The following is a 21408-nucleotide window of genomic DNA, read 5'->3' as shown; positions in this document are numbered from 1 at the left end:
AATTATAAAGAACAACATTTTTATTTTGCTTTTACCTAAACGCTGCTACTTTAAATACTTAGTTAAAATCTGATACGTTGGTGCAATTTGAAACACTACGGCCAAAAGATTTCATGGGTAAGACCATAACATTTAATTACTGTTGAAGGTTGTTGGCCACAGTCTTCAGCAGCTGATGCTGCAGTGTACATAGCCATCCAGAGACAGGGCAGTCAGCTGCAGTGTTCTTCTTCCATGGCATTGCAATTGGTGCTACTCATGTTCAGCTTTTAACCTACCTTCCCTTTTCCTCTAAACAAACTCACTCACCATACTGTGCCCACATGGAATATCCACTTCTATCTGCAACAATTTTGTTATACTTTTGAAAACAAGGGTTTAGTTATTGGACTATTGAATGTTAAGGCAATGAGTGACCGTTTGTGGTGAAGCAACTGCTAATAGAGAAACCCAGGAATGATTTAAACAGAATTTTGTAGGGTAAGCTGCATTCTGCTCTGGTTCTTCAGGGAATTGGTAGGAATCTCAAAAGGTGATTTGAGCACTTTTGAAACATTTGTCTTGCAGGAATTATTTGAGCTGATACTGAGAACCCAGCAGGCGTTTTGCCTTTTTCTGATCAAGAACAGAAGCTAGAAGACAATTTAAACTTGCAACATTACCAAATAGATATGCTATGGTTAAGATTTTAATGCGCTAAACTTAAAACTGAGATCCTTCTTTCATTTTCCTTAGCCCACTGTTACAATGGTAATATTTTAAAATGTTCATGTCACTTTTGTTAAGGAATGTGCACTCTGAATGGGATTACACATGAATTTATAGAGTTTGTTACCCTTTCAGGTACTTTTTGAGCTAAAACAACAAGGAGTCCTTGTGGCACCTTAGAGACTAACTAACAAATTTATTTTGGCATAAGTTTTATGTGGGCTAGAACCTACTTCATCAGATGCATGGAGTGGAAAATAGAGTAGCAGGGGTGTGTGTGTGTGTGTGTGTGTGTGTGTGTGTATTACACACACCACCACACACACACACACACACACACACACTTTATATATATATATATATATAAACATGAAAAGATGAGAGTTGCCTTACCAAGTTGGGCGGGGGGGCAGTTTAACGAAACAATTCAATTAACAGCAGAATACCAAGGGAGGAGAAATCACTTTTGTAGTGGTAATGAGGGTGGCCCATTTCAAACAGTTGACAAGGTGTGAGTAACAGTAGGGAGAAATTAGTATGGTAAAATTAGATTTTGTTATGACCCATCCACTCCCAGTCTTTATTCAGGCCTAATTTGATGGTGTCCAGTTTGCAAATTAATTCCAGTTTTGCAGTTTCATATTGGAGTCTGCTTTTGAAGTTTTTTTGTTGAAGAATTGCCACTTTTAAGTCTGTTGTTGAGTGACCAGGGAGGTTCAAGTGTTCTCCTACCGGTTTTTGAATGTTGTAATTCCTGATGTCAGATTTGTGTCAATTAGTTCGTTTGCATAGAGACTGTCCAGACACAAATCTGCATCTGACCATTCACACACTTTGCTTGATTTTTTTGGAGTCTGGCTGTTTTTTTTTCCTGGCAACTATGAGGGACATTTAAGAATGTGGTATAACGAATGTAGGAGAGCAACAAACTGGCCTGATTTAAGTGGAAGCCTTGTGGTGAAAATTTTATGCCACAATTACCTCTGTAAAAATTATTTTGCCAGCAGCTAAAGTGGGGTTGGTCTATATAAAGAATTTTCTAATGTCTTGGGTGTGAAAGGTTTGAGAAGAAAAGTACCTTCTCTTCTATACCAAGGTACTAATATAGAGCAGATCTTTGTATACTACATGCTGTGCAAAAGCACTTACTTGTACCTGTTTCACCATTGAGTTCTGGATGCTAGTTTTTAGAGTTGAAGCTGCTGTGAAGGTGGATTTTCAGAATGTGGAGGGAAAGTTTCAGATGGACCATACTGAAACAATTTTGAGACCAAAAAGAAAGAGAAGTACTTGTGGCATCTTAGAGACTAACAAATTTATTAGGGCATAAGCTTTCGTGGTTGTTAGTCTCTAAGGTGCCACAAGTACTCCTCTTTTTGCTGATATAAACGAACACGGCTACCACTCTGAATTTTGAGACCGTGGCGTGGTCTGTAGCCAGGCACTCCAGAAATCAAATTCTTGCTGTGACATAAACGCCCTCTGTGTCTCTGGGTTAGGCACTCTGCCTCAGTTGCACCATCTGTAAAATGTGGATAATACTGCACACTGTTTTGTAAGGACTAAGTATTACACGTTTTGAAGATGAGTAATGCTATAGAAGTACTAAATTATTAATACCTCTACATTGAGGTATCTTTTGTAAATTTTCATCTCCATTTATCAGTCCTGTATTTTGTTTAATGTTTCTCCCATCTGCTTGCTCTAGGGGTGGTGCCATGGACCCAAGGTGTGGTCTTCGTGCACACATCTTATCTGCTCTGGGAGTTACCTGTTGGGAAAGCCAGCAGTATTGGGTCTATAATACTGACTTCGTACCTATCATTTTACTGACAACAGGATTGTTTTTTTGTTGCAACGTGTTCGGTAAAATGGAGAAGTCTATGTAAACACAGATTTGCAAGAATAGCAATTAAAATATAGAATTATTGGCCAGTAAATTTGCTTTTGTCTAAAGTTGCCCAACTGTGGAAGGCTCTTTTAAAAAATAAAATAATCTGTTCAAACACCCAGTTCTTTACAATAGAAAATACAGGTTGTGCAAGGTTCTGTTCATTTTGGCATATCAGCCTGTCAGTTTTCCATTGGAGGGGTGGATAGTGCCAGATTTGAAGAAGGTTTTTGAAATTCTGTTGTCACGTGGTAAATTAACAACATGGAAAGATTAGTGCTGCTGTGCCAGGCAAATAAAGTGACATATTGCAAGATTTCATTAAGTGATAGGAAGGCTATTAGAAGGAAGATAGTTTAGCCTTTTGATGTCAGGTAACTTCGCTGAATGTTGGCTTCATTGGGCTGTTCTGTTTTGTGGACCCTAATATAACCCTTTCCACCTTGGTTGTAGGTTTTACTGTGTTTTGGACACAGTTTGTGTTAGAGGAAAGTGTACTTATTTCTCCAATTGAAGCTTTGCAGCGTTGATTCTGGCTCTGTTAAATGTTTACCTGAAGATAAGTGCTGCTCCTTAAAATATTACATTTCAGCTCAGTTTTGCAGACGGTAACAATTTTAAATGTATAGCCTCTGGGTACAGTAACTGTACTGATAAAAACCAGTCTTCTGTTGCTGGCATTCACTTAGCAGGGTTCTCCCATATGATTAGCAGTACTGATGTACAGTCATTTGTTTCACATGTCAGGTGATAAAATGAGTATTGGGCTCACAGGGTATAGATTCATTTGACAGAGAGATTCTTATTTCCCTTGGTGTGAACAGTTAGGCGTTCCAGCATGGACTGCTCATGGATAAATAGCATTGGCATTCTGTGTGGGAAAGTGTTGACTGCTCAATACCACAGGGCTGTGGGGTTGGTTGGCATAGCTATGGGTGTTGTCTATCAGGCATTACTTTAAAGGTTTCACTGTAATATGTACTCATTGGCTGTGTCTATACATGGAGCTGGGGGCGTGATTCTCAGTTTGAGGTGACATACTTGTTCTAGCTCTCATCAAGCTAGTGCGCTAAAAATAGTAGTGTAGCATTGATTGTATGAGTAGCAGCATGGGCTAGTTGCCCAGAGTACAAACTTTTTGGGCCCTACGGGTGCGTACTATTTTTCACATGCTAGCTCAATGACCATGAGCATGAGTGTGCCTACTTGAGCTGGGAATCCACCTCTCCCCCTCTCCCTTGCCTCCCATCTCCATGTGTAGAGATGGTCTTAATGTGTCTCTCTTCAGTTATGGGCCAATATGGCTGTTAACATGTCTTCAGATAATGGTAAATCATGTGGCATAGTGTGCACCTTGAAGATGATTACTAATCAACACATGTTTAGGTATAAGGCTACTGGAAGCAGTGGTGTGTATATATAAATGTTACATGTGTATAATATTGTGTACTTAAATAAAGAGAATATTTGTGCTACTTGGAATTCCTTTTTGGAATAAAGGGTTGTTGTTTTTTAACAGACCATTCCAATGGTTTGGAATTCTCTTATACATTTATGTCTCGCACACACACTCTTCCTCTTTGATATGCTGTTAACTGTTCCCTTCTGTTTTGGTGCTACCATTGCTTTATGCAAGAAATAGAATGTGTTCTAACTATGAAGACAATACCTGTTTTTAAAAGAAAAGGGGGGTTTATCTCAAGAATGAAACAGAGTTGCGATTTGAAACATTGCACAAAATGGATTGTTGGCGGATGACAAATGCGTTGGTAAAAGCTTTTTTATTTTTACTTTTTAACCATCTTGACCGTGTGTGCCTATTTGTATTGCGGATGTGGGCTGCAACTGTTTGGGGTGAGAGGGAGTTGATATGTGTTAGTATGGTTTGAAATGTAATGCTAACCAGAAGCAGTGTCCCCTCCCCCTCTCCTTTTTCCAAACAAACTGTTCTTGCCAAAATTTTCTACCTATCACAACTTTTGCTTTTTTTCCAGCACAGTAAAATATCATGACATAACTTCTGTCCCACAGTTACTTCCCTCTGCTAGCCACCTGTAATCTCTCTAGAATGGTATAGAATATACATAAAATCATCAGATCTTTCCTTTGGCTTTAAAAAATAAATAAGATCAAGTTGGGTATATTGTAAACCTACCTTAATTATTTGAAGACTAAATTTTGTTTTGAAATGCATGTAATGTACTATTTAATCTTTTTTTAAATACTTGCATTATTTTAGTTTTTTTCCAAAACGTCTGTGAAAATGAATGGAGGTTGCAGTGCAGGTCTGAATCTGAAAGGACATAGGACCAGATGATATCTTGATGGAATACTAAACATGACTGCCAAACCTTTGTCAGAGAGAATGTGATTTTACTTTCAGACTTCTCTAACTTTTTATTTAGTGCTATTCAATGACAAATAGCTGGAATTATAAGACAGTTCATATAAAATTGAAATGTGCATAAATTGGCAATTTAAATCATTTCTCCACAGACTAATAAAATGTTATGGGGGTATGGTGATGGTATCAGAGGTTTTTGGCACTATTTATGCACGTGCTGAGTACCCAGTTATGTATTAGGGTGTCAGCTGAAGGCTCAGAATAAGAAGAGGTGAACAGAAAGCAAACAAGGTTCTGAAAGTAAAATGCTTGTGTGCAGATTTTCAGTGGTGAATGTTGTACCTTCAGTTAAATCATTTTCTTTTGCAAAAATGTATTACGTCTGTGGTTGAGATTAAAAGGACAAGTTTTTGATTTTGTTTAAAATTCTGTCGCTCACAATACTTGCGTTGTGAAATTCAGTCATGGAACTCTTTCTGAGCCAAAACTGTCACCAGTTTTCTGTGACAGATTCCACTCCTCTCTTTCTGCCATTCTCTATACTGGAAGGACTCTATGTTGTGTTTGTTTTTACCTTTTTAAAAAAATTTTATTGGTTTTAGTGTCGCTTTGCTTCAGTTTGAAGTGTAACTTTCACTAATAACTGCAATAAAAAAAAAAGCTTTGCTCCAAACTTCATTGTTGTATCCATAACTCAGTTTATTTTGTCAAATCTTCCAACATGTTCGGAAGTATGTAGAATGAATACAGAATGAGAGAGCAGATTTTACACAACCAGTATCATGGCGGGGGGAGGGAAGGGAAGGAGTAGTAGAAGTAGGGGCAGAAGGTTGGGAGGAATCCTAGTATTGAATAAATGACCCATGTTATCATTTTTAAGAGTACTCAAAATCGTAATAGATAAAGAATTGGAATATGTCTTCAGTTTTTCAGGGCTGTCACTTTTTTTAAATCAGATTAGCACTTTTTATTGCAAGGAGGTCCTTGCAACAAGGACCATGTCTTTTGTACAGTATCTAGTACAATGGATCCCTGATCCTGATTTCTAGTCTTATCCCCACACACTATACAAAATCCCTTCTGTGTAGAACCTAAAGGCATGAAATGACTGTTAGTGTTATCATTGGTACCTTTTAGGACAGGTCTTTCTAGAAAGGTTCAGGAAGGGGACAGGGTGTGGTGGTATGGAAGGTGGCGCAGTGTCTGAAGTGGGTGCAGGCAAAGGGAGTGAAGTGAGAAGAGAAATGGGGGGAGCATCTAGAGTTGGAGGGAGGTTTAGTTGTTTGTGAGGGAAGAGGTTGGCAGGAGCAGAGCTGGGAAGAACTTTGAAGGGGAGGGGACTCTGGGTGCAGAGATTCAGGGAAGGAATGTGGTCAGAACAAGGGGAGGGGAAGATGCTATCAGTAGCACCCTGGATAGGCTGAACACAGAAAGATGAAGTAGATGCTGCTTTTCTTTTTCATCTTACACCAGCTACACGTCAGCTTTCTGATGTGCAGTGACTTAGGCAGATCATGCAGCAATGGCCTTCCTCATAGCTCTCCAGCGACACCATGAAAACATTCGTGCTGCAGGAGGGCTTGAGGAGAGGAGTTGTTCATTTGTATTGCTGTAGCACCTAGGAGCCCCGGTAATGGAGCAGGACCCCATTGTGCTAGGTGCTGTACAAATACAGAACAAAAAGATGGTTCCTGCCTCAAAGAACCTGGTTGCTCCACCATTCACTGATGCTCAGAACCCAGCAGACTTACGTCTACACAGAGAAGAGATGAAGGCCTAGCCTACACCTAAGACTTCAGTATAGGCAGCCGCAGTGTCGGCTACACCCACACACAAGTACGGTGTAGGGACAGTTTTCAAAAGTAAGACCTTGAGGTTCTTAAACTTCTTTTAAGGCAAAGTTACAATAAAATGTTAACATACTACATTACTACGTATCCTACATTACTTATTCAGGATCTGGTGAATATTCAAAGAGCTAGGCTAAAGATTTTGGCTTGCTGCCTGGGGAGCCGTCATTCTTCTGAGTACACTAAAAAGGGTCACCAAATTTCTAAATACCTAGCCTCATTTGGCGCAACTCTTGTGTACATTCTTGTTATGAAAGTTTTTTCCATTAGAAGGACTGTACATATTTTACTATACCGTAGTTCCATAGGAGAAGTCACATTTTTCCAGTAATGTGCAATACAATAAAGAAATTAACATGTCATTCTGTTTTAAAATGTAAATCCTTCACTGGAACATTAAGTAAACAGGTCAGGGGATTGCTAGGAAGCTGGCATTTTGTCATGAAATTAATGTTCTTTAATAGCTTCCTCTCCAAAGCATCTAATTCCTGGACAGAACTACCACATGTGTAAGTACGTTCCCCTTTCTCTGCAACCCCTCCAGCATAGCACCTCTTCAGTAGCAAAAATATGATGAATATTAACTGGAGTCAGATGCCATCTGTACAGTAATATATAATTTTGTTTTGAGCTACACAACTTGAAGATGTATATCCCCTTTCTGATACAGAGATCCACTCATCCAGATCAGTTTTTGTCCAAATCCCTATCCCAGCTTTTCATCTGAGATGTTAAGAAAACAACCTTTTCAATCAAAATTGTATATATCTTAGAAATTAAACCTTTTTGTTCCAGCTTGCTCCTGGGTCAACTCCTCAATGTGGTTAAAGGTCTAGATGTCTTGTATCCAGATTTCATAAAACGTTGGATAAAGGTTGAAAATATGGGATCTTTATATTATTACATATCTCGTGGGATTTAAAATCAGGACCCAGGAACAGCTGTCCACACTGAGTAATCTCCGTTCTTCCCCACAACAAATAGTCACTCTGGAATTTCCTAAGGCTTTTCTGTAAGTGAGCTTTTCCTGGTGCACCTGCGTGTCTGAGTTCTCTACCTTCTCAGATGATGCTCCCTTCCCCAGACTCCTCAGTATCCTCTCTCCAACCCCACCCAGAACCTCTGAATTGCACCAGATCCTACCTCCCCCTTTCTCCTGCAATCCCAGATCCCAAATAGCATTGGGCCTCAAGCACTGAGGCCCTTCTCTCCTTCCATCCCCTTGTTGCTATGGCTCTCATTCCCTGTAAACAAAGAGAAAAAGCCTCTGATTGGCTCCTGGTGAGGATGGTTGCCTGGCAACCCTCCAGAGCATACTTAGTAACCACTAATACAAAAAAAAAAAAAACACCCCACACAGCCAACCACTTGGCAGTGGGAGGCAGAAATTCCAGAAGGAAGGTGGTAAGTTGCTCTGACTTGATGCAGTGCAAGGAGCCAAGTGCCGTGGCCTTGCTGGGGACTGGGATTCAGGAGTTGGGCTTTGTGCAGTGTGTCTGAGACTTCTCGGGCCTTGTACTTTCACTATACAGGTTTGTGCCGTGGTTAACAACCCGGGGGGGGTGGGTGTGTGAGAAAGAGTGTCTCCCTCCCTTCTGTGTTCCTTGGCTGTAGCACTAACCTCTCAGCCCAGAAAGTGTGAAGCTTCCTCCTGCCTTTCTCTGGGGTTTTCACTGTAATATGCTTCATATAATTTGACCCCCTCCAACCTGTCCTGCAGCTTCGAGGCCTCTGTGTGGCTTCTTCCTTCCCTTGCTAAAGAGTAGCACAAATCCCCTGCCCCCAGTGTGCTTGCTTTTCATACTTGCGCAATCAGCCCCACTGGTTTTAGATGAGCAAGCTGTTTGGCATAGACCAGGTTTCGGCTGTGGTCTCTAAACCATGTGGTCAATGGCAGAGAGCAGAGCCAAAGCCGGCCCTCAGTGGCACATGTCCCCATAATCTTTAATGAGTTACTGCCTCCAGAGACTACAGTCCTCAGCCTGTAATGCTCCATTAACAATTGGAGTGGGTGCCCTCTGTGCTTTGGGACCTAGAGTCTCTGCAGGCAAGCACTGCTTCCATCCAGGCTGAACATCCTGTGCGAAGAGCTGTCGTTTTTGCAGGGCTGCACGTCTGCATTGACTACAATCCTGCTCTGCTTTTGCAAAGTAGGTGTAGCCTGAGGTATCCCGGCCGTGCAGCCCTTGGCTTGGTGAAGCGTGAGTGGAACAGACTTTATTAAACCGCCTTCTGAGGGAGAATCACAGACACATCCTGTCACCCGAAGCATATTAAATATCACCGGGAAGGTCACTGCTGGGGCTGACCATGTCCCAAGATCAGCTGCTGGGGGAGGTTGGCTGATGAGCCAAGGACAGATTGATCCCAAGAAGGCACGTTGTCAAGAGGGGATGGTTGTGGTCAGAAAGCTTGTACTGTCCTTTTCTATGCTTTCCAACCTGTAGGAGCATTCGGATGCCTGCAGTGGACAGGGCAGCCAGTCTGCTGTTTGTTTCTCCATATCTCCGCTTTAGCAAGCCGCTGACCTTGCTGATATGGCCACACTGAGTGTGAAGCCAGGACAGAGATTTACAGTCCCAGACTGGCACATCAATGCTAACCTCATCTCTACGAATGCTGAGCGTCAGTGTTCTGCTTCCCATCAGATCAGGCAGGAAGCCAGGACTCTCCGTAATGAAACTAACAACCAGGTGGGCTTCCCAGCTGCTTCACTGCCCTTTTTGTTTGTTAAAACAGGTTTTGGGCAGGGGGAGGTAGGTAGGGGGTAAAGATTTGGCTGGCTGAATGGATTGAGATGGGAAAGTTTGTCCCTTTTCAACCTTCAGATCACTGATGCGGGCCTACGCCAGTAGTGATGGAGGGTTGTTGGGAAGTGCTTATTTAGTGAGAAATTAGCAAAGCCGGGTGAAAATTAATCTTCCAATAAAATTAGTTGTAACTTATAAACTAATTTGATTTGGTCATGTTCTCACCCATTTTGTGTTCACCTTCTGCAAACGTATTGTCAGATCGAGATTTACCAGCAAAACTGGATTGAATATCCTGGAAAGTTCTTAAATTCACTTCTGTGAACTTTCATACCAGAAATCTGATTAGAACAGCTACTTTCATCCAGTCATGGGATAGAAGCAGTGCCATCTGACCTGTGACTAATCACAGCTGAGCAACAGAGCTTAAGTTTTGGCATCTGAATAGCAAGGCACAGGGTGAACAAAACTTGTGTGAAATTGTCAAACTTTGAATGAATAAATCTGAGAAAATCCCAGTCTTGCTTTGTTGAGTAAGGCCACATCTACACTAGCACTTATGTTGGCAAAATATATGTCGCTCAGGAATGTGGAAAAAAAAACACCCCTGAGTGACCTAAGTTTTGCCGGTATAAGTGGTAGTGTGCACTGCACCATGTTGGCAGGAGAGCTTCTCCTGCTGAGAGAGCTACTGCCGCTCATGGAGGTTTTATGATGTCGTCGGAAGAGCTCTCTTCTATCGACATAGAGTGGCTACACAAGTCCAGCTGTGCTACTGTAAGCTCGTTAGTGTAGACATGGCCTAAGTTATTTGCTGTGATTTATCTGCTCATATCTCTTACCTCATTTATTCAGTTTTTAAAGCCAAAAGGGACCATCCCAATCATTTAGTCTGAGCTCCTTCACTAGTGACTGGAACAATTTACCTAGGGAGCTGGGGGATTCTCCATCACTTTGAGTCTTTAAATTTGTTCCTGGGCAACAAATATTTGCCAATGGACTCTTCAGACTGGAAGGATCCAACAGCTGGAAGTTGAAGCTAGACAAATCCAGACCTGAAATAAGGTGCACGTTTTGAACAGTGAGCGTAATTAACCCCTAGAAGGATTAACCAAGGGATGTGGTTGATTCTCCATCACTGTCAATTTTTAAATCAAGTGGATTTTTAAAAAATATATGATCTAGTTCAAAAGAAATTATTTTGGGGACTTTCTCTGGCCTGTGTTGTATAGGATATCAAACTGGATGATCACAGTGGTCCCTTCTGGCCTTGGAATCTGACTCTAAGTCTGGGTGTCTTTCTAAAAGATCTCCTATGGATCAAACAGAAGTTATAGGCTTGATGCAGAAGTGGTTGGGGGAAGTTCTTTGCTTTGTGTGGGGCAGGAGATCGGACTGAATGATCACAATGGGACCTTCAGGCCTTATTCTGTGAATCTTCGCATTGCTGGTGGGTCTTCCATGGCATTTGGACTGGAGACCCACTGGCATCATAGGTAAGAATCATATTGCTAGGCCAGGTTTCAGAGAAGCAGCAATGTTAGTCTGTATCCACAAAAAGAAAAGGAGTACTTGTGGCACCTTAGAGATTAACAAATTTATTTGAGCATAAGCTTTCGTGAGCTACAGCTCACTTCATCGGATGCATTCACCTCCCCACTGTAAGTGAGCTGTAGCTCACGAAAGCTTATGCTCAAATAAATTTGTTAGTCTCTAAGGTGCCACAAGTCCTCCTTTTCTTATTGTTAGGCCAGTGACCCATGTTATGGCTTAGTCCCCTTCCCAGTTGGGTAGGAACCTACATAATGCAAACCACCAAACTAATTGACAATGATTGGCACACCGGTTAGAAGGTGGAAGCTCACAGCCTGAATTTAAGGCACAATAGGTTAAGGCAAAGTAACTGACATTGGGGGTTATTTATAGAGAGTAGTAAATGTGTAAAAGGCAAGAGGAGTTCTGTGATAATATGATAACTGATACTCTCCTTTTCCTGCTCCTCTCTCTGCTGAAGCACAAGTCACAGTTCCTCTCCCCCGCTCCCCATAAAGGTATTAACACTTGGTTAAACCTCAGAGCTATAATATACATATCCCTGAATGCAGGTGTTAACAGTTCCCAGTCAGCTGCAAAGAGACCATTTCTTAGTAAACAAACATTTAATACACACACAACCCCGCATTTAAATAGCGTGTGTGGAATAATTTAGAAATAACTTTTAGACAAACGCCCTTCACCAGTAAACCTGTAGAGGTTCTTTGTACAGATTTCTCCATTTTGCTGCTGTTACATATATTTCAGAGTGAGGTTTGATGTGCTCTTTTATAGGAGAGCTGGAGACAGCTCTGTGGACTCAGCAGCAATTACAGTTCCCAAGCCAGTGGTCAGCTGTCTCCTCAGTTTCCAGCTGGATTGCGAATCTGCAGCCTGTATCCCAAGTGATACAGTTACTGGGATGCAGCCTTCACAACAGATACATCTCTTTATTTAGGTTAACCATTAGGAAAAACTTCCTAACTGTCAGGGTAGTTAAGCACTGGAATAAATTGCCTAGGATGGTTGTAGAATCTCTGTCATTGGAGATTAAGAACAGGTTGGACAAACACCTGTCAGGGATGGTCAAGATCAGTGCTACTCAAAGTAGTGGTCCACGGACCAGTGCTGGTCCACGAGCCATCGGCTGCCGGTCTGCGTGCATATTGGGGAAAAAAAATTGCCAGTCCCCCACATCAGATAGCTTGAGAAGCACTGTTCTAGGTAATACTTAGTCCTGCCTTTAGTGCAGGGGACTGGACTAGATGACCTCACAAGGTCCCTTCCAGATCTATAGTTCTATGATTGGTCCTGCACTGATCAGCTGCTGAGTACACAGATCTATCTCCAACTCCCGTATTTGTAACCTTTTCCCTCTGCGCTCTGATTAGCCGAGCTGGGTGAATATGTGGAACCTGCAAGATTGCTTGCTCTCAGTGGAAACCCTTGCTCTGCAATGCTTCAGAAGCAGCTACTGTGCATGTCTAATAATGGCCACACCCTGTTCTCTTCTAAGTTGCCCTGCTTTCTGTATGCTTGTGTCCTCTCCACTGCCCCCTCCCTATCTTTGGATTTATTTAAAAAAAAAAACAGGAAAAAAAAAAACCCACACAGGCTGCAGTATAAACATGTGGGTTATAAGTGCGAATGGCAGTTGATTTGCAATGTCCCCTGACATGCCATTTACCTTCATCTAATGCTTCAAGGTCTTTGTGTGAGGTTTTTGCAACACCCTAGGAACTCTGTGAATACATCTATCTTGGATCCCCCGTTGGAATTGTTGCTTCTGGAAGACCAGCATAGTCTTGCTTCCAGAGAAGTCCTTGGTGCAATTAATAAACCACAGCTTACAGGAGGTGAAATCATACATATGCACTGATTTTTAGGTGTGCAAATATAATAATGGGGACGCCGGGTTTGATGATCTTGTGTAATTATTTACATTAGTGCATTAGGTGTAATATACTGTGCTACCAAAACAAATGGTAGTACTTTGCCCTGGTAAAAAATGCAGACTCTTGTCAGCATGGTGAAATGCACTTCACAATTTCAACTAAAAAAAATTGAAATGGTGTTTCTCCTAATTCCAGACACAATGGGACGAACATGACAACAGAACACGGCTCGCTGAACGTATCGACAGTGTGAACAGATGGAAGGAGACGTTGGACAAATGCCTCACAGACACAGACACTGAAATTGATGCCTTAGCCAAAGTAAGTTGGGAAGACAGATGGCTTAAACTCAATATATGCTCTTAACATGTGACTTTAAACAACTAAGGCCCTGATTCTACAATGAGCTGTGCATGGACCGATTCCAATGTGGGGCTTAGCACCAGCGTTCTGAGCTCAGTGCAGGATCAGGGCCTTAAATTGCTTTCAGGAAAACAAACCCACTAGCTTCAGTTCCCATCTGAATTGAGGCAGTGCATAGTGCTGTGTGTTTCAGATAGTCTGTCCTCTCTTTTTCTAAAGATCTGGAGGGGTGGGAGGACATAGCAATATTTGAAACACTAAAATAAAAAAAAATAGGGAATAATAAGTGGTTTTAAATCATATTTATGTAGGAGTTCAACAATTTTAGGCAAGAATAATTAAAGTTGTCTTTATTTGAGACCTCTTTTAAATTAAGAAGCTTGCATCTTTTTTACAGTTAGAATCAGGAGTTTATGCCTCTATATTAAGCACAGTTTTAATAAAGGCTACATCTATTTTGTGTGTTTTTCCTGTGCATTGCCAGTGGCTCGCTGCGGAACCACAGGGAAGCCGCACATTCTCTTGTTGCCTGTGTTTTCCCATTTGTAAAATGGGGATCGAGCTCTCACAGCGGGGGGCCAGACTATTTGCAAAGTGCTCGGAGGTCCTTAATGAAAGGCTTAATGCCAGGGGTGTGATTAACTGGAAATGGAAAAGCATTTCTGGTCCCATAGGACTTGGTGGTCGCCAATGGGAAGAAGCCTCTCTGATCCTTTTGCTCCAAAAATCATGTGAGATACTTGAGTGTGACGTTAGCTGCTAGCTGCATTGAGCTTAGCCTCTGAACTGTGGGCCCTATAGACAAAGGCAGTCAGCTGGAGCACCTTGCACCCAGTAGACTTCAGCAGTGAGCCACTCACTACGAGGTTTAAAAGCAGCTTCCAGAGGCGGCTAGAAGGAGGCCACCATGACGGGAACAGCCGCAAGCATTCCCCCCAAAGGCGGGACTGCATCCCTAACCTGAGCTGGCTTTTCTCCCACCAGATGAAGGAGGCAGTGGAACGTGTGCTGCAGGCCAAGAACTTGCCCTTGGATGTGGCGATTGAGTGCTTGACGCTTCGGGAGAGCCGCCGAGCCATTGACATGGTGAAGGACCCCGTGGAGGACGAGCTGCACAAGGAGGTGGAGGTGATCGATGGAGCCAAGAGAGATCTGCAGCAGAAAGTGAGCGAGGCCTTTGAGCAGCTCTGGTGAGTCAAGCAGCAGAGCTCGGGGAGGTTCTCCCCCACACCGGTGACTCCAAATCATCTCTCTCTGTAGGGGGCTTTGGGCTAGCAGGGTGCACCCCTGCCTCTGGGCTGGCCAGCATCCGAGCAGAGAGCATGCTCTGTGGCCATGTGGTGACGTAGGCAGTGTTACACATTGTGTCAGCATCTCATGGCGATGCCCGATAATGTCCCTTGCCAGGATGAACCCATTAAGAGTGAATGTTGGAAGTGCTGCTGGAATCATGACATTTTTTAAACCAGGGGAAGGGAGGGAGGGAGTAAGTGTGGCAGATAAAAGGTAGGCCTGAGCTTTTGCTTAGTGGTTTTGGGGTCCCAACTTGAGACACGTGGCAGGTATCTGTTCTCAAAAGGAGGGGGCTCTGCGCTTCCTGAAGATCCAGGCATCTCATGCCCCAAAGCACAAGCCTCTTTCAAAACATTACCCTACAGTGCCCAGCCTGCTGGGCGCTGCGTCCTTCTGGGTCACTGCCTTACAAGTCACTACACTTCAGTCACACGCAGACAGTTGGTTCAAGGAGCAGCTATCGAAGTAAGGGTGGTTCCCACGGAGGGTCCAACGGGCCAGACTGGTGCTATAGAATCTCATTATTTATTTATTTATTTATTTATTTACTTTGTTTTTAAAAAGCCAAATCAAGTCTTTAGCCCCCCTGGTTACCAAGAAAGCTCTGAAAAAGTGTACTGGTTTTAGGCCAGTTGGACGACTGGTCTGACTCACTGTCTCTGTACCTTCGGATGGACAAGGAGCTGTGTCCTCTCTGAGTGAATCTGTCTGCAGCCCATATCTGAGTCAAGTTTACGCTATCTGCTCAGTCTGCCAAGGAGAGAGATTTTCACTGGCTGTTCCACTAACACCTTTTTCAGCCTGCTGACAGTGACAAATGTAGCTTATCCTGCCCCTTCTTTGGCAGCCTCTTGCAGGAAGCACGCCAGCAGCTCAACTTTGATCACCGGGGGAAAATGGAAGCACTGGAGATAGATCGGGTCTGTTCCTCTCTCAATGTCAACTCTCCCAACATCTCGTTCAAGGTCAATCCAACCCGGGTCCCAATTGGGTAAGGGAAAAAACAGCCTCCCTGTGGCCAAACCCAGGCTGTTTTTAACCTTTGTGCTGATGCTGGAAAGACTTGGGACTCTTGCCACCTTTAGTCGAGTTTCTGGTGCCTCGTGGAAATGACTGTCTCAGTTAGCAGACAGCCTGGCCCACAGTTTAAAACACCGAGAGCTGGATTCAGGGCTGTCTTACTGGCTCTGCTGCTAGTCGTGAGTGATATCAGATACAGTAGTCAGGGAAGCAAGCCCTCCCTTTCTCCATACTCCCAGTGATTGTTGTTACCAATAACCTTTGGTCTTTCCCGAGTACCCTCCCTCCGCCTGAGTGTTTCAAAGCTCTTTGTGGGCACACACGAGCCTCATGACATCCTTGTGATGTAACTTGATAGCATCCCCATTTTATAGAAGTGGAAACTGAGGCACAGAGGGGGAAGTGAATTGCCCAGCAAGTCAATGGCAGACTTGTGGTGAGAACCCAGGAGACCTGCCTCCCTGTCCCCTGTTTAACCACTAGACTATGCTGGTTTCACAGTGAAGGTAACGATCAGATTACCCAAGGGATCGGGTAAATTCTCCATCTCTTGGATCAATGTTTGGATATCTCAAAAGATGTTGGGCTCAATGCAGGAATCCCCAGGTGGGATTCCTTGGTCTGTGTTATGCAGCAGGTCAGATGTGGTGATCACAGTGGTCCCATCTGGCCTTGTAATCTGAGTCTCTTTGCAATTGTAGAAGACTTTTCCACCTTGGCATGGAGAGGTTTCTTCCAAGCTCTCTCTTGCAGTCACTCCGCTTATTGCCCAAGGCATGAGTTTAAACAGTCTGTCCTTTGGGCGCACTTACCATTCTAGATCAACAACACCTCAGCAGTGGGACCAGTACAGCCAGTACAACACAGACCGAGCGGAAGCAGAAATGAAAGCCTCCACTGAGCTGCGGGAAGCAATAGCGCTCACCATTGCCCAGGTAAATAAATCACTCATCACCAATGCAGAAGCCATTGGTGCAGTTAATAGACGTTAAGCCTGGTGATGTTAAGTCATGTGGTCCCCAGCGGGGATAGCTGGGTGAAAGCAGCCAGCTTCGCGGGGGTTACACTGTACCTTTTGGGGAAGGAAGGCCTGAAAAATCCAAATCAAAATTAACCCTACAGCACCCATCTGAACAGTTCAGCCAAACTAGGCTTGGACCTGCCATGTGGTGCTACTGGTTCGTGGGAAGGGAAGTTTCCTTTGCCTGTCAGATGACTGCTCTTTTCCTGAAGAGTGATTTTTAAACAGGCAAACGTGCCTCACTATTATTCCTTGGCATCATGAGGGTTTCGCAGCTCTCTACTGATCTCACAAGGCATGTGCCTTGCCCCAAAGAGCAGAACACGCACTCAAAACACATCTGGCATGGAGAGTGCTGTAGGAAGGATATGGGCAGAAGTGATTTCGGAAGAGAAGAGTGAGATCTGTTGACATATTGGGGGATGTGCCAGGAGGCTGTTCCAGGTATTGGGCCCTTCTCAATTGCACCCCATCACTGAGTTATTGTTTCCTTACACTCCCCCGTCTGCCTGTCTGTGCATCCGTCTCTTGTCTTTATATTTACGCTACAAGTTCTCTGGGGGCAACTGGGACTGTCTGTTGGTTCTGTGTCTGTACAGCGCCTAGCGCAGTGGGGTCCTGGCCCTGACTGGGCTCCTGGGTGTTCTGACCAGACAAATAATAACAAGTGTTGGGGTGATGAAGGGCACAGGGAGACTGTGGAGGAGCATGGGAATGGGCAAACGAAAGGTGAGGTCATGCAGGGCCCTGAAAGCGAGGGTTGTGTGTTATGGAGGGAGCAGGGTAATTGCTTTAACAGTGCAGGGGAGACACTTCCTAGAGGCACACACATGACCTTTAACCTGTTTTCCCTCTAGACAAACAACGAGCTGGAAGCTCAGCGGGTGGCCACAGAGTTCGCCTTGCGGAAGAGGATCTGGGAGTTTGAAAAAGCCTACGATGAGCTGAAATGGCAAGAGAAGAATGTAAATTTCTGGCTTGTTTCCTTCACTGTCAAGTGCCCTTGAGTGAGATTCTATCTTCAGAGCGTATCTCTTGCATGCGACACTGATGGCATGAAATGCTTCCTTGCTGCCGTTCAGCACACCCAGTGCAAGAGGCATTTCTGATGGAAACCTCTTGGTACATCCACACCCTGGCACATACCAACCTCCCATGGTTCTCCCAGTGCAATGTGAGACTGTTATGGCATCTATCCCACAGTGTCCAGAATTGTTACCAGGTGCAGCTTTTGGATGACTTCCAATTGAGAGAAGACTGCACTTTGGGGGGGTGTCAGCATGACTAGCTGATCTGGTACGGCTGCATCACATGTGGCCACCTGTTCATCCTGGGGAGAAATCGTAGCCCACATGAGGTCAGTGGGACCCAAGCTAAAGCCCTTGTCTCAGATGTTGATTGCCTGTACAACCAACACTTATCAGGCAGCTGTTGTATGTGGATGCGAAGCATCAGCTGTGTGAGCTCAAGGCATCCCAGCCACAGCTGCTGGGGCCACATTGTTGACGAGAAACAGCTAGTATGACACTGCAGACAAATCTAAGCCACTTAGCCCTCTTCTTGGGTTTTATCCTTGCTATTGAAATGCAAAGGAAAATTTCCCTTTTCCCGACCTATCCTGTGAAGGCAGAGAAATGGAATTAGAGGGATCACAGATGACGCTCTGCAAACTGCTTCAAATCCAACCCTGCTCAACACTGACTGAAAAATGTTCCTATCTGAAGCACATTCAGTAGTGTGAGTGAAATAATTCAGTGGCTCTTGGTTCACAACACAATTGATGGTCGGTGGCATCACCCAGGCTGAGAAGCCAGTTTGGGACCTTATATCTCACCCTGTTAACCCATCCACAGCAGCCCTGAGACAGCCACAGCATGCCTTGCCTGATTGGGTGGAAATTGGATTTTTAAGCAGTGATGACTGGTCCACACAAACTGATCAAGCTGCATTTAACCTTATTTGAGCAGAAGCCCTTTAGTCCTTGTTTAAAAACCATTTCCAGCCTGGTAAAACCGCAGAAAGGCTGGTTCCTATCTAGAACTCATGGGGATTTCTGGAGTACCCACAAGCCAGTCTTTGAGTGCACCCTTACTAAACTGGACAGCTGCAAGTGCATGATGATAACAATCCCTTGTGCTGTGTGTGTTAATCCTCAGACCTTGGAGGAAATTGCTGAGCTGGAAGAAGACATCCGACACCTCGAGGAAGATCTCAGGAAGAAAATGTGGGATCTGAAACTCGCGCACACTCGCCTGGAGACCCGGACTTACCGCCCCAACATGGAGCTATGTCGGGATCAGGTACAGATGAGCCTGTAGGCTGGGGGTGGGGTGGGATGGATACTAACCTGGCATTCCCGTTGTCCATAAGGGATTTGAGGTTGAGGGTGGAACCCTAGATAGAGATTCTGTGGCTCCGAAATAATCAGACACGTTTAGATGCGGACTGAATGGAGACTAAAAGATGAATAAAAAGGAATCCATCATACTGTGTGAGTTAAAGCATAGAAAGAAAGGGGGGAGGTGGGCTAAGGGAAGGGGAACTTAGGGGAACCAGAGCAACTAACAAAAACCAGTACCAGCTCTACTAACCCTTATGGCCTGTCCCTGACTTGTAGGTGCAGTATGGGTTAACTGATGAGGTCCATCAGCTGGAAGGCACCATCGCCACCCTGAAGCAGAAGCTTGCACAGTCACAGTATGTTCCTATGTGGTTTGGGAGTTATGCACCCAAGGAAGAATAATGACATTAACAGGCACCAGAAGGCTTTGTAATGTTCCTAGCAGGGGGCGCTGCAGGTCAGAAATAGGGTGCCTCGTCAGAGATGTGTGGGGAGCTCCAGTCCGGACAGCAGGGGGCACTGCAGGTCAGGATTGGCAGAGCTGGTATGGGGTGGTGTGACTACACCTAGAAAATTATCGAAGGGTGGGGGGAAATTGGAGAAATAGAAATGCTGCCTTGGGTTTGTGTTGGATTCCCATCACCACGTCTCTTGGATGCTGCATTCCAGCAGCAGCATGTGGGCTTGCTATTAAAGAGACCTGAGCAATAAAGTACAATGTGTCAGGAACTTCCCCTGTATCTCTGGTGTGTGTTAAGCTTGAAGGCAAAGGCAAAAGCTGTGCTGGTTTTTGTTATGGTGAGAGAGCAGAGACTGATTATTTGTCATCAATGCCAGGAGGCAAGTTCAGTGGCACAGATGCACCCCTGACTCCATAACTTTTTTGCTTTTCCCAGGGATGCCCTAGACACTCTCTATAAACACCTGTATCGCATCCAAACTGATATGGGCTACAAAGCTAACTCCCTGATGCTGGACAACAAGTGCATGGACAGCAGGAGAAAACTCACAGTCCCCGCTGAGAAATTTGTGCCAGAGGTTGACACCTTCAATAGAACCACTAACCGTACCCTCTCACCTCTGAAGAGCAGACAGCTGGAGCTGGCTTAATCCACTGGGAACAGCATTGGGCAATGGAGCCACTCTGAAGATAAAACTCCTAGCTACTCGGTTCCATGCCAAGGAAAGCTGACATCTGTGTCGTGTTAGAACAATGTTATTCTCCTGCCCCCAAAGTTGTTTTATAACTGTCTGTCCCCTGCATGATTTGTATAGCTTCTTGCACTCCAAGGAGCATTATAAAGAATAAAGTCTGTCCCCAAGAGCACTTGTCATCTGACAGCATTGGAAGCATTTTACGATGATTGAATCCATGTGGGCTGTTTTAAATCCTTTAAAGTGCAGGGCTGTGCTCTGAAAAGAAACTGTGTAACAGTGGCACCTCTCCAGATCTTCTTCCTGTGCTGATAGATTCAGGTCTGCCCGCCTTAATGTTTAAAATAACATTGTGGGGTTTTTGTCTCCTTCTTTTAGCCCTGCAGAGCCAACACTGCTACGAACGAGGGAGTTGGAGTCCACTCTGGCTCTTGTGGCAACAAACTTGTTAACCTAAGAGCGAGTTGCTATGGGCCCTCAGCTGTTGTGTGCGTCCCAGTAGTGCTCACTCACCATGTGCTAGGGCCTGTCTACACACCCCAAAATACAAAGTTGCTGTGCCAGAGAGCTTGCAATCTAAACTTGTTATGCATGTGAAATTGGGATCAGCATTTGGCCTGCTGCCTTTTCTGTCTCTGGCTGACTCTTTATCACCAGTATTAAATGTGTTTATGGTGCGCAGATGTTACAGCTGTGGGCCCTGTAGAAAGGAACCCAGCTTGATTTCCAGATGTCAAGGTGAGTTTGCAGGTCTGGAATTCAGGGGAAATCCAACATCTTCATACCTGTCAACTAGGGATCAAGTTGAGCAGGTTCATGGCATGTCTACCAGCCTGGGCTTTTTCATAGTGGCTGCTGTCTTCCGCTCTAGAATCTAAGCATTCACTTTATTAAAAAGTCCTGTCTACTCTGGGGTTTCTAGCCACAGTCAGGGGGTTATTCAAATCCCTCGTGTAACAGTGTAGGTATAGGTTTCAGAGTAGCAGCCGTGTTAGTCTGTATCCACAAAAAGAAAAGGAGGACTTGTGGCACCTTAGAGACTAACAAATTTATTTGAGCATAAGCTTTCGTGAGCTACAGCTCACGTCATCGGATGCATTCAGGTATAGTATTGTAACAGGCACTTGTACTATGCCTTGGTTAGGCATTTGCACTACAGTAGCTATACTGGTGGCTAAAAACCCGGGCTGGACACAGCCTCAGTCGAGTCCTTGGGATAGCATAGGAAACCTTCTATCAGGGAC

The 21408-nt window shown here is 44.2% G+C and overlaps 1 protein-coding gene across 5 annotated transcripts; it reads left to right on the top strand.

The window, feature by feature from the left end:
• The first annotated feature begins 1250 nt into the window (after positions 1-1250).
• On the top strand, positions 1251-20530 carry TEKT2 (tektin 2). Of its 5 annotated transcripts, none has more exons than XM_038377737.2 (10): positions 1251-8197; positions 9241-9486; positions 13167-13292; positions 14319-14524; positions 15475-15618; positions 16468-16582; positions 17526-17633; positions 18825-18968; positions 19286-19365; positions 19906-20360. In XM_038377737.2, exons 2-10 carry the CDS (start codon positions 9331-9333, stop codon positions 20117-20119), a joined length of 1293 nt encoding a protein of 430 aa, XP_038233665.1. In that variant the 5' UTR covers positions 1251-8197; positions 9241-9330; the 3' UTR covers positions 20120-20360. The 5 variants fall into 5 exon arrangements, with proteins under 5 accessions (XP_038233665.1, XP_043361842.1, XP_043361841.1 ...); XM_043505906.1 differs by having other exon boundaries at positions 8134-8197; positions 9310-9486; positions 19906-20500; XM_038377736.2 differs by lacking the exon at positions 1251-8197 and adding an exon at positions 8215-8325 and having other exon boundaries at positions 19906-20497.
• The last annotated feature ends 878 nt before the right edge of the window (positions 20531-21408 follow it).

This window comes from Dermochelys coriacea, chromosome 19 (genome assembly GCF_009764565.3).
Source record: "Dermochelys coriacea isolate rDerCor1 chromosome 19, rDerCor1.pri.v4, whole genome shotgun sequence".
NCBI classification, from domain to species: Eukaryota; Metazoa; Chordata; order Testudines; family Dermochelyidae; genus Dermochelys; species Dermochelys coriacea.
The sequence above is the reverse complement of the archived record's forward strand: the minus strand, read 5'-3'. Positions and strand labels throughout refer to the sequence as shown.

Bases quoted from the DNA above. Each gene is read 5' to 3' on its own strand.
- TEKT2 (XM_043505907.1), top strand. From the start codon at position 8,024: ATGGCTCTCATTCCCTGTAAACAAAGAGAAAAAGCCTCTGATTGGCTC. The intron at 8,198-13,166 runs GTAAGTTGCTCT...TCCTAATTCCAG, and splicing joins GAAATTCCAGAAGGAAGGTG to ACACAATGGGACGAACATGA. The intron at 18,969-19,285 runs GTACAGATGAGC...CCTGACTTGTAG, and splicing joins TGGAGCTATGTCGGGATCAG to GTGCAGTATGGGTTAACTGA.